Source organism: Rhincodon typus, unplaced genomic scaffold (assembly GCF_021869965.1).
Source record: "Rhincodon typus isolate 14 unplaced genomic scaffold, sRhiTyp1.1 hic_rhity00002546, whole genome shotgun sequence".
In the NCBI taxonomy this organism is placed as follows: Eukaryota; Metazoa; Chordata; class Chondrichthyes; order Orectolobiformes; family Rhincodontidae; genus Rhincodon; species Rhincodon typus.
This window is the reverse complement of record NW_025968184.1, coordinates 7284-23222: the sequence shown is the minus strand read 5'-3', so window position 1 is coordinate 23222 and position 15939 is coordinate 7284. Positions and strand designations below refer to the sequence as shown.

Here is a 15939-nt window from a genome sequence, read left to right as displayed (position 1 = left end):
CACCTGACTCACAATCCAAAACTGAACATCTGCAAAGTCCCTGACAAGCCAAACTTCATTTTTAAAAAAAAACTGTGCGCAAGTCAAACAACAATGCAAACCGAGACAAGGGGGTGGGGCGGGGACAGAGAGGTTTTGAAGGATATCCAACACGAGCAGACCGTGCGATCAGTGCTCCACTGACCTGTCCTCACCGGTGTCTGTCACTGTAACCACCCATTCCTCCCTCTTTCCCTCCCTCAATGTTCTCAGGATGCCTCTTGAGCACATCCAGACTTCCTGCTCCAAACACCCGCCTGTGACGGCCAGTTCTACATCAGCACCAAAGAATGAAATTCCTCTGAGCTCATCACAGAGGTCCCCAAATTACCAACATCCAACCTACAATATGAATGTTATCCCATACAGGAGTGCAATTTTAAATATCTGACAAATAACCATGTACTTAGGTGCAGCTATTTTCTAATTTCCTGTGTTGTGTTCCAAATTGACTCGAACAGAACCCATTCACAACTAGTCACTGCCTCTATAGGACTTCTTGGTGCCTATCCTTTATAGGCTAGAGTTAACCTCTTCCCCACATTCTCTCTGCATCCACACCAATCAAAATCTTTCATTATTTTAAAGGCCTTTGGTCAGGTCAACTCCCGGACCTGTTTTCTTCAAGAGGAGAGAGATCTAACTTGTCTAATCTGGAGAGGATGGGCAAGTTGTAAGACAAATTGGAATCACCCTTGAGGGAGTGAGGGAAACAGTGTGACAGAACAAGAGCAAGATAGCAAAAAAGGAAACAACATGGCAGGAAAGAAAATAAAAGAGAAAAGGAGAAAGTGAAAGGGAGTTAAAAAAGAAAATACAGGCAGACAGACTAGCAGAGAGGGATCTATCTTCATCCTGGTGCGTGATGTAGACAAGACACTTAGCCCTAGTTAGCATATCGACACTCGTCCTTTATAGGTAAAAGAAATCACATTTAATCCAATTCACTTTAATGCAGTGCCAATACTTCTCCTTTTATTGACTTACTTCAAGAAGCTCCAATTGCCACCATACGTGACAGACCTCCGAGTACTCTGTTCTACACTTATATCCAACGTGACCTCCAAATACACAACCCATGTTTAGAAGGACAGGATTTATAATCTTTAGCACTAGGTGGTTCTAAAAGAAATAAAATCTCAAGAGTACATAATGCCTCACTGTGATCCTACCATCAGCAACAATTCCATTTGCGTACGGAGGTCAGTCTCCCCAATGCTGAACCTCTGGATTCCAGCAGCAATGCTATTAGGGAATACACCTGGGGAGTTACATTTCCTCTGCAACCTCATTTTAACATGATGATTAATGTTTTTGTTTTTTTTTAAAAAAAAAATATTGGCTCAATGCATCACATTAGCACAAACAGCAAATGAACGTGACCCGCTTAGTCAGCAGCATGAAAACAGTACAGGCAAGAAACAAAAACTCTGCCGTTTCATCTTCCCGCACTGACCCCTTACAGCGGGGGCGGGTGGGGGTCAGGAAGCAAACAATACCGGCAATGCCCACTCTCTAACACGGCAACAGTGCCTCCCGCTATCAACGTCTGGATCCGTTTGCCACCATAGTGAAAGGTTTTCTGGGAAAACAAATTAAGAAAGAGCTCATCTCAAAAGGTTGGTGGTCATTCAGCAAGGGCTGTAGTGGGGGTGTACTGGGCAGGGGGTGTGGGGTTAAGCGGTCAAGGGAAAAAGGAGATGCTGAGCCACATGTGCAGGTAAACAGACTCCGTCCACTATTTTTTTTAAAAATTAAAATAAAATAAATCACACTAATCAACACACTCCCAGCAGGCACAAAGTGAGAAAAAGAGGAGCAGAAAAATCCTGATGATTGGAATCTTTGAGACAGAGGCAGAATAAAAAAAAAGAAGTGTTCAGTGAAACAGCAAGATGGACATGATAAGAATGTGGGAAAAGGGGTCTTATTACAGATTTTTTTTAAAAAAACCCAAGAGCATGTTTACAAAATTATTCTGGTAACCTCCTGTCATCAAACATTTGGTTTTCTCCCAGCACTTAGTCATGGGGCCCTAGTTCTGGCTCATTTCTTCAAGCAGGATAGTTTCATTGCATATAATAGCTGTGGGAAACTGAGCAGGATTCGACTAAACAACAGAGAACGTTAGACCCCACATCACCCCCTTCCCTGTTGTCCTTTTGCAACACACAGACACATGCCTCTCTGCTCCAAGCAGTGCTTTTTATTACACTGGGCTGATTTATGCGTCTAGGTCACCCCTGCTTATTTTAAAAGCTTTCTCAACAGCCTTTTTAAAATACATACACACGCACGCATAAAAAGAAAAGGGACTTCAAGGCAGATCTAAATTGAATGCAGTTGTAGAAGGCGGAGGTCTCGTAAGGCATTGAGAAGCTGTGTTTCATTGCTGATGAATAAGTGGGACTTGAAAGAGGCCGCAGTTGTCAAAGAAATTTCAGCTTGCGAATCACATAAATGTACCTCTGAGTGAGCAGGGCCTGATTTAAGCAGGGGTGAAAATGGTCACAGCTACGTACAGTCTCTCAATGTACACCTGTGTAATCGCACAGTACCAGCAATGCCGTACACCCAGGACCAATTTGACTTTTAATACAAATCTACAACCCCTCCTGGCACTTCCAAAAAGGACCCAAATTTGTCATATTCAAAGTAAAGCAATATCTCAATGGAGGTGGTTTAATTTGATGGCCAGCGAATAGGTGCACAAGCAGCAACTTTCCAAATGCCAATCGCTCTACACTACCTCAATCCCCCCACCACGAAAAACCTGTACATTTCAACTGCTGCCAACGAGGAGGTCTAAATGTTAGCTCCAGTGAGGGATACTGCTAAAAGGAGTGCTCTGCAAGAAGTGCAGACAACACTGAATACTAAGGACCACAGTCAAAGACTACCTACACATGCATAGAACATAGCCAGGCTCAGACCCGAGGGAGAAAAACAGGAAAGTTTATTCTCGGAATTAAGGGTTCCCACTAGGCTCTGAATCAAAAAAAAGAGTTCGAGTTGACAACTGTTGGCCTCCACTTGTGCCTTTGTAATGCAAGTCAAACCGAAAGCAAGCAGAACGTGGCTTTGACAGTCTCACACAGAGCGTATGATAGACTGCAGAGGTGTCTCTGAATCTGCTGCGAAGCTTGCGTGCTGGCAGCTCAAAGGTGAGGTCACAGCGGGAATCTATTGGTGGGATCTTGCTGTGCAACGTAGCTTCAGGGCAGGTTCGCTAACGGCGGGGTGTCAAAACGTTCCGTCCGCCCGGGCACGCTCCAGTCCACGGGCAGCGGAAGCGCCGGATGCCGGAGCCCTGACAGCTATTGTCGCGACCTCCACACATCCTGCAAACCCTGACCTCTGCCCATGTGAGCACAGCGAGGGCAGCAACCAGGCAAAGAGAGAAAGAGTACCGTCAGCCAGGCTGCTGGTCATCAATAACACAGCTTCTTCAGTTGTGGCAGAACTTCTTGTTTGAAAAAGGAGAGTTTGCCTCATGCTAAAATCACGAATTATTTCTATACAAACCCAAACCAGAGCATGCCTCTACAAACAAACAGTTACACCGTGCGGCTGCACCTTCCACCTGAAGCTGCTCTTCCAGGTGACCTTCCATTGCTCTGCTTCTCATTTTACATTCCCCACGGCAGATCCCAATGAGCAAGCCCAAAGCCAGTTATAAAAATACTACAAACTACTGGAAACGGCAAATGAAACTAGACAGCAGGAAAAAGAGATTGCGCCTCTCATATGCCAAGCCGTGACCGGGGCAGTTTCACTCATAGCTCAACTCCCTTTTCCAGAAACTGTCTAAGTCTTACGTCAATCACCTCTTTTCAAAGTGCCGAATGCAGGCTTATATACAGACCATTCTAAACACCAGACTGTTACACCTTGTGTTAAGCTCTGTGCGCATTAAGCACTGTCACAGTTCAAACAGTTCCTGCTTTAATATAATTTTAGTGCTATTCACACAAGGACTATTGAGTGAGATTTTTTTTCCCCTTTTCATTACCATCCCATTATGTTCAGCAGCAAGTTACCATTGTGAAAACGTCCATTAAATAAAAAGGAAAAAAAAAGTGATTTCCAGGAACGGTAGCGATGGGGCGGGAAGCCCCCCTCGGAAGGCTGGATGGTGGGCAAATTACAGTAGTTAAATATGTGTATTTTTATGGGTAGGGCCCACACCCATCTGCTTCCTGGTTTACATTCATGTCAGATTCGGCTACTGTGTTGAAAAATGACCACTTATCACACTGATGAACGAAGAGAGCAGCTCCCCTTCCAGCCTCCAGAGGTGGCACGGGCAAGACTGCTGCACTCTCTCACTGCACTCGCCTACCAACTGGCCCTGGCAACTTACACCCAAATACTTTGGTGCTACAAACAAATACAAGTCCTTTTCGGTGGTCATCCACAGTCTACAAGCTTATCTGCACAGTAGCCAGGAGGAAAACTTGCTTTTAAAAAGACACAAACAAATAAAGAAAAGCAGCTAACACAGGATTCCCTGAAACACACACCAAATCATTCCAGGCTACCAGAGTCATTGAGCATTAATGCAATCAGGCTCCAAGACAATTTACATAATTTGCTTTTGGCCCATTCACATCCTGTCAGCCCTCATTCAAAGCAACATTAAGCAACTCCACATGTTGACCCTCTCAATCTAAAGGTCAGAGGGCACTGGAGGGTTCAGGCCCCGTCTTGCCATCTCCATTTTCACAAGACGGTCCCCCGCTCAACACACAACACACTTCTTGTTAGCACAGCATCTTTCCCCCTATGAACAGCTCCCATCCTCCGCTGCCCCCACTCAGAGCCTCTGTGCTAATCAAACCTCAATATCTAGCATTAATCCATCTGTCGTAATAGTGTTTCAGCAAGGTCAAAAGGAATGCTGCCTTCAACTCTTCAAAAAGCCACATAATAAGTCACAACAAATAAAAAGCCTTGATCCACTTGTAAATAGCAAAAAAAAAGCCTCAAGAGCAGGTTTCGATTTGCAATTGAAAACAAAAGTGTAAAATAGCACAGTAACAAATGCTCCCACTGCCGTATCTCAGAACGTCAAACAATGCACATAGGTTTTAAAGGTTTATTACCAACTCAGAACCAACACATCTCTTTTTCTGACCCCCTCCCACAGGACTTGCCTCAAAATAATCCTTCACAGTGTCTTGGGAGAACGCAAATGACAACAATGATCCTCCCACTTACCTTGGGCTGTGCTCTTCGGGGGAATGCAACCTTAGGGTCAATCTGTTGAAGCAAATCAGAAAAGGGTTAGAAAGTCATTGGATGCATCCCCACCCCAGGCCATTTCAAACAAACACCATGTTTCTCAGGCAATGAATCACAGCAGAAAGTTTCTAAGGTCGGATCCAAGAATTGCAAGGGACTGATCATCATTTAATGTCCTGTACTGCTTTCTTTTTTAACCTGTTTTAAAGACTTCAGCTGCAGTCTTAAAGATTATTCATCCTTGACACTGTTGCGAAACAACTCTTAAATAGTTACAAAAATCAAGAGGTAAGAAATTATTTTTCGCCCTCTTGACTGTCACAGTCTGACCTTTATGTGGTCATGGTAGCCCACTTAAATGTTTTCACACGTCTACAGAATGTCACAGATATCTTTGTGCTTGCTGGGAGATGACCGGTTCCTGTGCTGTCAATGTGCTTTCAATTCACAAAGCTTACACACCTCCAATGCAAGGTGCTGCACTTGGCACTGTCGTGTGAGGTCAGACCATCTATGAAACAGAACCAGAATCAAGAGAAAGGGAGTGCACTTATTTCCCAATCTACACCAAGTTGGAATTAACACTGCTGTGCAAAGCAAGGTGCACTTTTTAAAAACGAAAAAAATTCTGAATCAGCTCCTTCCCTGCGTGCACCCGAGCTGCAAAGAGGCTTTCTGTGCACAACCACCAGTATACACATCCACCCTCAAGATGTCAACTCCAAGTTGGAATTTATTTGCAGAGTCCTCCTCCAACCGCTAAACTAGTCAGTCAGACAAAATCTTTCATGGGGGCGATTGGTGGGGTTGTATGGAAGGGGCTCTCCAGCCACATGTGAACACACACGTCCAGCAAGAGATCACTTGTTAATTGTCACCAGGGAGATTCCTGCTGATTCTCCCCTGTCCACTGGGACCTTTCTCAACACCACACTGGATCTGCGGAGCCAATACAAGACAAAGTGGGCACAAACTTTCCTAAACCAACTGAGTTGAGTGTCCAACAACCACACAGCGACTACCCAACTCCAGAAACTTCTACCCTGATCAGCATCCTTCCTGGCTGTAAGCCCCAACTGGATGTGGATGTGAATCCAACTAAAATTTCAATTTCCGCCCAGCTCCCAATATAGTTACAAATCTCCATTGAGCTTGTAACTAGGTAAATCCAAGTGACACCCTCCCCATTCCACAATGGAAGATAAAACCCAGGCAAATGGGACCTCTTCTTTTGAGGTCACTAACCTACACTGGACTAGATTCAAGCAGGCATCTAGACTGATGGGATCATCAGTTCCGCCATCATGGCGGAAGTATCAGGTACTCAGACCAACACTGGCATTTCAGGTGAATATCATTGAAAAGTCACAGGGGTCAATGACCATGCTCACTTCAAATGTCATTGGTCAGCAACGTGACTGAGGAGCAAGGCTAGAAAGACAGAGACAGGACAAAGAGGGAGATTCCTCCTCATAGCCCGTACAGAACTACAGCCCTGCTCGTACAGAGCACGAGACAACCCTGGTGCAGAGGGCATGTGTCAAATGGTGATAGATTGGAGAGGAGCCTGTAGGTGGGTGGAATCAAGTACAGCAGCAAATTCAGGTCATAACCCAGCAGCCTTCCCCTCAAAACATACGGTGTGGTCATGTATGCCCATCTGTAACAGCCAATCTCGATGACAAAGAGATTATAAACGTTCTTAAGATTGGCTCTTATATGGAGCTTGGTCAAGTGCAAGGTGTGAAAGGCTACAGGCGCCCAGAGGATTGTATTTCAGCAAGTTTCAAAACGAAAGACTGGGATCCTGGGCACAGGGGTCAAAGGCCAGATTCTTCGAGCTATGCACCTGGTGGCAGGTATTCCACAGGCTACATTCAAACCCAGTAGGAACATGCAGCAGCGCTTCAGTAAATTGAAAGCATTGTCAAGATACTGTTCAACTCCAGACTGCTCCCGTTTCATTCATTCGTTTTCATTTTAAGCCCTGGGGAACATGGCAAGCGGAATAGGTGTGTCTGTGATTTTTTTTTAAAAAGGGGGGGGGGGGGGAAGAATGAAGAGAGACAGAAATGCAAACTGCCACCTACAGCTGGAGGTGGCATCACTTTTTGACTGGAGCTTCAATGCGGAAAACTGCACTACCAGCCCAGAATCATCTCTCCAGCCATTTTCCTGTTGCACAAGAAAAGGAGTGGAATATCCCAGAACAAATCACTGAATCCACACAGGCAAAGCCCTCAGCAGCCACAACAAGTGAAGGTGTTTTATTCTGTCCTGAATCTAGTCAGCATAGACGCCTTCAACACTCACCCCTTACACTTCTGTCAACAACATCAGGCAGCATCGTGTCCTTATACCTCAAAGCCCATTATAATTCCACAGCCAACACCTCACACCCAGCGAAAAAAAAAACACCACAACACAGGATGACCATCCCAAATCCCTCTTTAAAATCATTTCAAAAACTTTGCTCAGGACAGCAATCAAAACAGATTTGCAAAACTATTTCCACAACAGGACAAAGCAAATCCCAACATATTGACAATCTTCAAATCTCACTGCAAATACTAAAATAATTGGCTGGTGGACAAAAACATCAACAAAATCAGAAGGACAAGAGGAAGCAATCCTCACATCTGGGGCATAGTTTGAGACCAGGAAGAAAAACATTGCAAGTTTACAGTCCATTTGTTTTGCAGGATTTTAGCAAAAGACATTATTTGCACCTTCTAGTGTTTAAAACAGGTTAATACCACAGCTAGTTCCAGATAAATTTCACTAAATTATTCCCATTAGAAGTCCCAAAACCAATGTTGCTGATAGCTTTGGAGTTGGCCCCTTCTGTTCCTTTAGCGTTCGGAGCATTAAGTAACCTTCCTAGAGCAGGCTAATACCTTGGGTGCTTCGCGGATGTCTAATCTAGTGTGTCAGCCAGAGTGAAGAGAGAGTGGGAATTTTAATGATCTCACCTAGTGTCATTGCAAGTTGCCTGAGAAACCAGTTTCGCACCCAAAAGAATTTTCGTTTGTCAGAGGGGTTGGGGGAAAGTGTACAAGAACTCTGAACTCAAACTGGATTATCTAGCCATGACTAGTTTCCCATGTCATTCAATTAAAAAAACTACAGAAAAATTAGCACTGGCTAAAACCATTATGTTGCGTACATTTGTAAACTAGGCATTTTTAATACTACAGTATAAATTAGTTAGTTAGCTGTAACTAAGTAAAGAGGATTTTTAAAACATGTATGTACTGTAACTACAGTCTTCTAGAAGTCACTAAACAGAAAACAAACTACTTCTGATGGAGTTGTCATTACCTAAATAATGTCTTAATGCAACCGTAAACAACAGCTTCTGCCGTGGGGAATAGATCGGATTCATGTCCTGAACGTTAAAACAAAGTCGAAAGGGTATATAGAACGCTACAAAACAGATGCTATGACACAAGATACACAGAATGATCAACAAGAAACTCATTCATGCGATTTACAGCCAAACTCAGCTTGTGTGCTGTCACTATTGAGCTTTAGCAAACTTTCTGCCTCAAGTTGCGGCAGTCGCTTCTTTTTGAAAAAGGAGGCGGGGGGGTGGGAAAAGAGGCTGTTCTTTAATAAGAAAGAAAAAAAATGCATTAAAATCAAAAGCTTACCATCTCCCATTTGCGTTTTATCCTGATCTCACCGCTTGGAAAAGCGATTAGAATTTAATTGCAAGACTTCCATTTAACTAGCAATTTAATCGGCCACTAGGTGGTTTGATTGTCAATTTATGTAACTGACAGTGAAGCTGTTCCGTGAGGGTAGCAAATAAAACGATTTTTTAAAAATTATTTTCCCTTAAAAAGGAGGGGGACAAAGTTGCAGCGAAATAGATTTTTAACACTTGGTCTTAATTTTGAGGTTTTTTTTCCCTGACTTGTTTATTTAAGACGAGACAGTAGGTATTTAATGACCTTAAGAGGGGGGTTGGGAGGTAAACAGTTTGTTACAGTTTTACACTGAAGGAAATCAATACAGAAACACACAAACATACCGTCTTGGAATCTAATTCGTGATGGGGTTGAGCTAATACTTTATCTACACTTGCAGGATCGGCAAACGTAACGAAACCGAAGCCTCTGAAATGACACAAAGAAACAAAACGACGATGAGTAAATAACGAGCAACAGGGAAGAGGAAATCAAACACAAGTGTCAAAATATTCGCAGCGACCGTACAAAGACCCAAATGTGTGGAAGAGAAAGGGGGGGGGGGGGGGACGGGCTACAAATGTAGCGAGAAAAAAAATACAACGCATATATATACAAAGTATCACCTCCAAACCATCAGCACAATGTCAAAAAATAAGCTGAGGGACTTATCGTTGGAGACAGTGTCACAATCAGAAGCAAAAGAAAAAGAATTGGGGCTGCCGTCGAGATCAAACTTATTTTAAAATCTGAAGCGCTCTCTAAGAATAAAGGATGTATTTTTTTTAAAAAGAAAAAAAGTAAATTGACAATCTTACCTGGATCGCTTCGTGGTCGGATCTCGCATCACCATACATTCCCTGATTTCGCCAAATTTGCTAAAATAGTCCCTAAGGCTATCTGTGAGAATGAATTGGAAGGTCAAGAGGGGGGAAAATAAGAGAAAGAGAAAAAGAAAAAAAAAGCAGGTTAGTGTGCCTGGCACTGGGCAGTTTTTTTCAAAATGCAGACTTAAAAAATAATCACTGAACGTAGGGGTCGTGTGGAGGACCAAAGCTGGAACTCCATGATGTTAGCTGTACAATAACCCGGCCGCAGTCAAAAAGCAACCTTGTAAAACTGCAACTAAAGAGAGCGATCGCTCACTGAATCCCTCAACACCTCCTCCTTCCATTCCTACAGCACCCACCCCCCTCTCTCTTTGCAAGGTTATACACATATATCTATACACAGACACACGTACAAAAGCGCTGCGAGCAGAGCAAGAAATACTTTCTTGCCAGGGCTCTCTTACCTGGTGAGGTTTGCCAGCTGAGACCGCCGATAAACATTTTACTGGGGGAAAACACAACAGAAGTGAGCACAGATGTCAGATCGGCCATTTTGACGTGTAACTTGCAGCTTAAATAGGAAGAGAGAGAAAGGAGGGAGAGAGAGAGAGAAGGTGCTGGAGGGAAGGGGGGGGGGGGGGAGGAGTAGAACCTGACCATTTTACCGAGTGCAGTTGAAACAAAACTAGGTGCACAAGAAAGAGTGAAAGAGAAAAGGAAGAGAAACAGGGAGACAGAGAACACGGGACGGAGAAAGGAAGAAGAAAGAAAGAGAGCAGCGAAAGGAAAAATAAAAAGTCAGATCAAAACATACCCTGGGTCATGCTGCGAGTCGTTTGGACTGCCAGAGGTGGCTTGGCTACCGTCTGCCTCCATATCTGGCAAGTATAAAAAATGAACCACACACTCACTCTCTCTCTCACTCACTCACTCACACACACACACTCTCACTCTCTCTCACTCACTCAGTCACTTACTTACTTACTTACTTACACTCACTCACTCACTCACTCACTCATACGGGCAGACACACACTCACATAAACTCACCCACCCCCCCCCCCCCCCCCCCAATTTTTTTTTAAAAAAACACCAAAAAAATAAAAGAAGCCCCTGAAACTCAGAGTAGCGATTAGCAACCGGCACTAAGCCTGTCACACGTGGGGATCAGCTTAGTCCGAGAGCCCGCTGCCGCCGCCGCCGCCTGAGCCCCCCACGTGGGCGGGCCTTAAGCGGAGCACCGCCCCCTCCTCCATACAATCAGTGTATCCAACTCTGTCCCCGCCCCCTACGCTTCACCCAAACCCATTGGTTGGAGGTTCCTGTCCATCAAACAAAATCCCAGCCCCTTCACGTTCCGTCTGCTCCTATTGGCCGCGGTCGCGGCCTTCCGCCATGCCATTGGTCGGTAGGTTCCCGTCAATCAACATCTATACCGCCCCATCAACTCGCCAGTTTTCATTGGTTATCGCCGCCGCCGCCCCCCCTGCGATTGGTTAACACCTCACGTCCATCATCATTCTACCTCGCCCGCGCGCAAAGCCCGCTTGCATTGGACGCGCTGCACGTTCATCATGCCTCAACGCCTGCCCCCTTACGCGTTACCGGGCCCTAACGACTGACGTCGACGATCCCCTTGCCGTTGGCTAATGTTGTCCGTCCATCATATGTAACTCCCGCCTTCTCACTCTATGGCGGCCCCATTGGCTCCAACCGGTTCCCCGTTTCATTGGCTAGTGCCGCCCGTCCATCCACCGCAACGCCCGCCCATCAATCCTTTCCACAGTGTCTACTGGTCCAAACCGTAAGTCAACCACGCCCCCACCCACTCTACCCGTAACCATTGGCGGGCGCCTTCCGTCCATCGTCTAGAATCCCGCCTCCTCGCGGACGGGTCTGCGTACAGTACGCCTGCGCAACACCGCTGATTGACAGCTGGGCCCGGGTACTTCACACCATTCGGGCCGCGGCGCGCCCCCGTTGTCATGGAAAGCACAGTAATGCAACTAACGTCATTGCACAACAGTCCAGCCCAGAGATTTCTAAATTAAACCTTTTGCATGGAAAAAAAATAGTGGAGTGAGGAATGATTGGAAACAAGTTTACACCTCAGCGCAAAAGCCTTGCAGCCGTCTCCCCACCCCCGAAAGTGACTGACAGGTGCATTGCAAAAACAAAAACAAAGTGTTTTCAGATCGAGAAACCCATCGGCTAAGTGTTGCACGATCGGAAAAAAGAAAAGGAAACTCATTTTGCTAATTGTTTTTGGGCATAAAATGCACTGCAAAAAGATTAGCAGTACTATGAAACAACAGCTGGATTTGCAGCCCCCACACTCTGAGGATAAATGAATTGGTGCCTGTGGGTGGTGAATGCAATTCATCTTCCTATCCTAGTCGCCTTTTGTAAAGACTTCCTTTCAGATGTATTGGTTTTCCAGCTTTCCTCTTTTCTTCCACCCCAGGTTTGTCCTCTATTTGTTTCTTTCTACTTGTTTCACTCTATTCTTGTTTCCTTCGGAGCTCATGACACAACAGAAAGACACATGCGGTTGTGGCATTAACCCGATATTGAGAGAACCTTTGAGCTGCACCATCCCAACCTTCCTCCCAGACTGTGAAGCCTGGTTTACTCAGTTTTTACTCTGTTCGGCTGAATCAACACTGTCTTTGCAAGTACTGTATGGCTAGACTTTCCCTCTGATTGCGAGAGAGACAACTTATTTGCCAAACATTAATCCAAAGAGAAATATATTTATATACTTTTTAAAAAACAAACCTCCTGATTTTGTTAGGGTTTGGGATTGATAGTTGTTTAAGGATATGTTGTTTTTACGCTATTTCCAATTTCAATTCGGTCGACAGTTCCCATTAAAATGAAGTGTAGTCAGTTCGTGCTGAATCATCACACTCAGGAAGAAAAATAGTTTTTCTTTAACATTTAAAATAAGATATTTATGTTTAAATCAGCTGATAATTATTGGTTGTTATTTGACAACGTGACAATTTCCAGGAAATGTAATGTTTTGACGGTGTTTTGGACAGACCGTGCCTCGTTATTATATCGATTGATTTTTTTTCCCTCTTCGTCTGTTCCTTTTTCAGTTTCAGCCAAACTAACCGAGTTCTACTTCGAGACCTCTTGGACTCCCACACACCTAGTAAAAAAATGGAAAATCTAATGTACTTAATTAGCAGCATACTGCCTGTATCGGAAACCTCTCCAAATTATTCATCTATGTAACCAGCTCCTTTGAGCTGTCCTTTGAGGAACTGCTTTATGCACAGCAAACTGATGAATGACCATCTAATAAATCTTTTTTAAAAAAATTGGGAGTGTCTAGGGGAGGAGAACTGGCTAAAACACCAAGCTAATTGCCCCTGGCATGGAGTCATAGAGTCATAGAGATGTACAGAGGGAAGCAGACCCCTAGGTCCAACTCGCCCATGCAGACCAGATATCCTAAATAAATCTAGACCCATTTGCCAGCATTTGGCCCATATCCGTCCAAACCCTTCCTATTCATATAGCCATCCAGATGCCTTTTAAATGTTGTAATCGTACCAGCCTCCACCACTTCCTCTGGCAGCTCGTTCCATACACGGTCTGTCCAAAAAAGTTGCCCTTTGTGTCCCTTTTAAATCTTTTCCCTCTCACCTTAAACCTATGCCCTCTAGTTTTGGACTGTGCTATCCTGGGGAAAAGATCTTGTCTATTTACCCTATCCATGCCCGTCATGATTTTATATACTTCTGTAAGGTCACCGCTCAGCCTCTGACGCTCCGGGATAATAGCCCCAGCCCACTCAGCCTCTCCCTATAGCTCAAACTTTCCAACCCTGGCAACATTCTTGTAAATCGTTTCTGAACACTTTCTCGTTTAACACCATCCTGGCATCAGATCTTCAATCATTTCCAATACTGGCGTATATATATGTACACATATATATGTGTAAAACAGAGAAAGTGCTGGAGAAACTGTGACAGCATCTGTGGAGAAACAGTTAGTGTTAATGTTATAACTTCTTCAGAACTCCCAATACAGTCAGAAAGAGACTAACTTAATGAGGGACAATATCACCAACAACACAACACTTCACTGGTTGTACGGAGAGAAGAGCCTGCAACTTATGTCAATCATTAATTGCTTCACATATCGTTTTTTGACAGTGTGGTTTCCTGTTGTGCAAACTCTGATTCACAAATCATTAATTACTTTAATTATTGCAGATGAAGATCACATTTTACTTCACAGATGTTTCGTCCTTTAATTGAAATTGTTTTCCATTCTCAATTTCATTGTCTCCTTTTACCATGTCAGCCACCCACGTTCTTCACTATCTTTTTCTGTATTTACGTGCATTACTTTTCCATTTAGTGTACAGGGATTCTGCAGATCGATGAATATTACATAGTAAAATGAGGTCCCTGAAGGTCCCAAATCTTTTCTTTTAAAATTATACCATGGGTCCTTACAATATCTTGTCGACAAAAGTGTACAGTGCGGTAACGCTGAATTAGAAATGGACCACTTTGACGACGATATTGATGTGCTCCCAATCCTAACCATTCTCCTCCTTATTCTCCACCAAATGCATTGCACAGTGCTCTTCCAGGAATTCCAGAGATTTTATGCTCTTCTGTAGAGATGTTGGGAACACAGGAAGGCGACTCAGCCCTTCAGGCCTGCTCTGCTATTTAATATGATCATGGTTAAGCAGACACTTTAGTACCTTTAACCCATACCATCTCCATAACCCTTTACACCACTGATAATCAAAATGATATCAACTCAATTTTAGGCACAAACTGAGCTTCCACAGCCTTATGGGATAGAGAATTCCAAAGATTCACCACCCTCTGAGGAAAACAAATTCTCCTTATTTTGAAATTGTGCTTCTGGTTCTGTACTCCCTGACCAGAGGAAACATCTTACCTGCATCCACCCTGTCAACCCCTTTAAATATTTTGTAAGTTTCAATGAGCTCATCTCTCATTCTTCAAAACTCTAACAAATATAGGCCCAGTCTCCCCAATCTCTCGTCATAGGATAGACGCACATTCCTAGGAACAAGTCTGGTAAACTTTCATTCCACTCTCTCAATGACAATAACATCTTTCCTGAGATAAGGAGACCAAAACTGCACACAATACTCTTGACCAAGTGTGGCCAAGTGCCTATATATGTTGCAAAGATGAATTCCTTAAAATAGGAATGAGGGATTGGATTTGTACAACCACTTCAGAGTTCAATGGATATGAGGATGGGGGGAAATGTTTGTTCTCTGGCCTTTCTATTACATATTAAGGCATGGGATCATGAGGTAAACAGCGTGCGTTGTCAAGCCATTGTGTCCAAAAGTCCTAGTGTTACCCAGCAGATTTTATTTCATTCATTCACGGGATGTAGGTGCCACTGGTTAACCCAGCATTTATTGCCCATCCCTAATTGCCCTTAGGGCAGTTAAGAGCCAACCACATTTCTGTGGGTCTGGAATCAGATGTGGGCCAGGCCAAGCCAAGTAAGAATTGCAATTTCCTTCCCTAAAGAACATTAGTGAACCATATAGGATTTTCCAACAATTGACAATGGATTCATGGTCATCATTAAACTCTTAATTCCAGACATTTATTGAACTCAAACTCCACCATCTGCCATGGCAGGATTCGAACCAGGACACGATCTGGGTCTTTAGATGAACAGTCTATTGACAATACCACTAGGCCATCACCTGCCCTCATTTAATTTCCCCATGACCTTTGTGGGGAAACACTTGGCCCTGACACTTTTCATGATGCATTGCTGTGATCAAGAATTCAAGATTCCAAGTATTTTTAGTGACATTGGTTGAGAGTTAAATATTGGCTCGGGATACCAGGACGAACTTCCCCTCCTCTTCTCTGTACCATAGTATCTTTAGTGACACCGTGATACAGAAGGCAGGGACCCATTTAAAATCTCATCTGCTTCTAAAGTGGAGCAGTCCTTCAGTTATGCAGCCTGGATTAGATGCTCATATTCCCAGAGTGGCACTTGAAGATATGACCTTGGGACTTGGAGGCAAGAGTGCTATCCACCAAACCACAGCTGGCACCTGGGGGAGTTTGCAGGAGTTGGAACACCAGCTGATTCTTA

General features: G+C 44.0%; 1 protein-coding gene across 1 annotated transcript; it reads right to left on the bottom strand.

Annotated features, from left to right (window-relative positions):
• Positions 1–1538: 1538 nt before the first annotated feature.
• On the bottom strand, positions 1539–10847 carry LOC109912077 (RNA-binding protein Musashi homolog 2-like; the record flags this gene model as incomplete). The annotated part of the gene is made up of 6 exons (XM_020511457.2): positions 10620–10847; positions 10270–10310; positions 9794–9875; positions 9320–9404; positions 5260–5301; positions 1539–1621 (listed from the first exon to the last, which is right to left on the bottom strand). Coding segments are annotated over exons 1-6 (395 nt in total), but the record flags the coding sequence as incomplete, so codon positions are not given.
• Positions 10848–15939: the final 5092 nt, after the last annotated feature.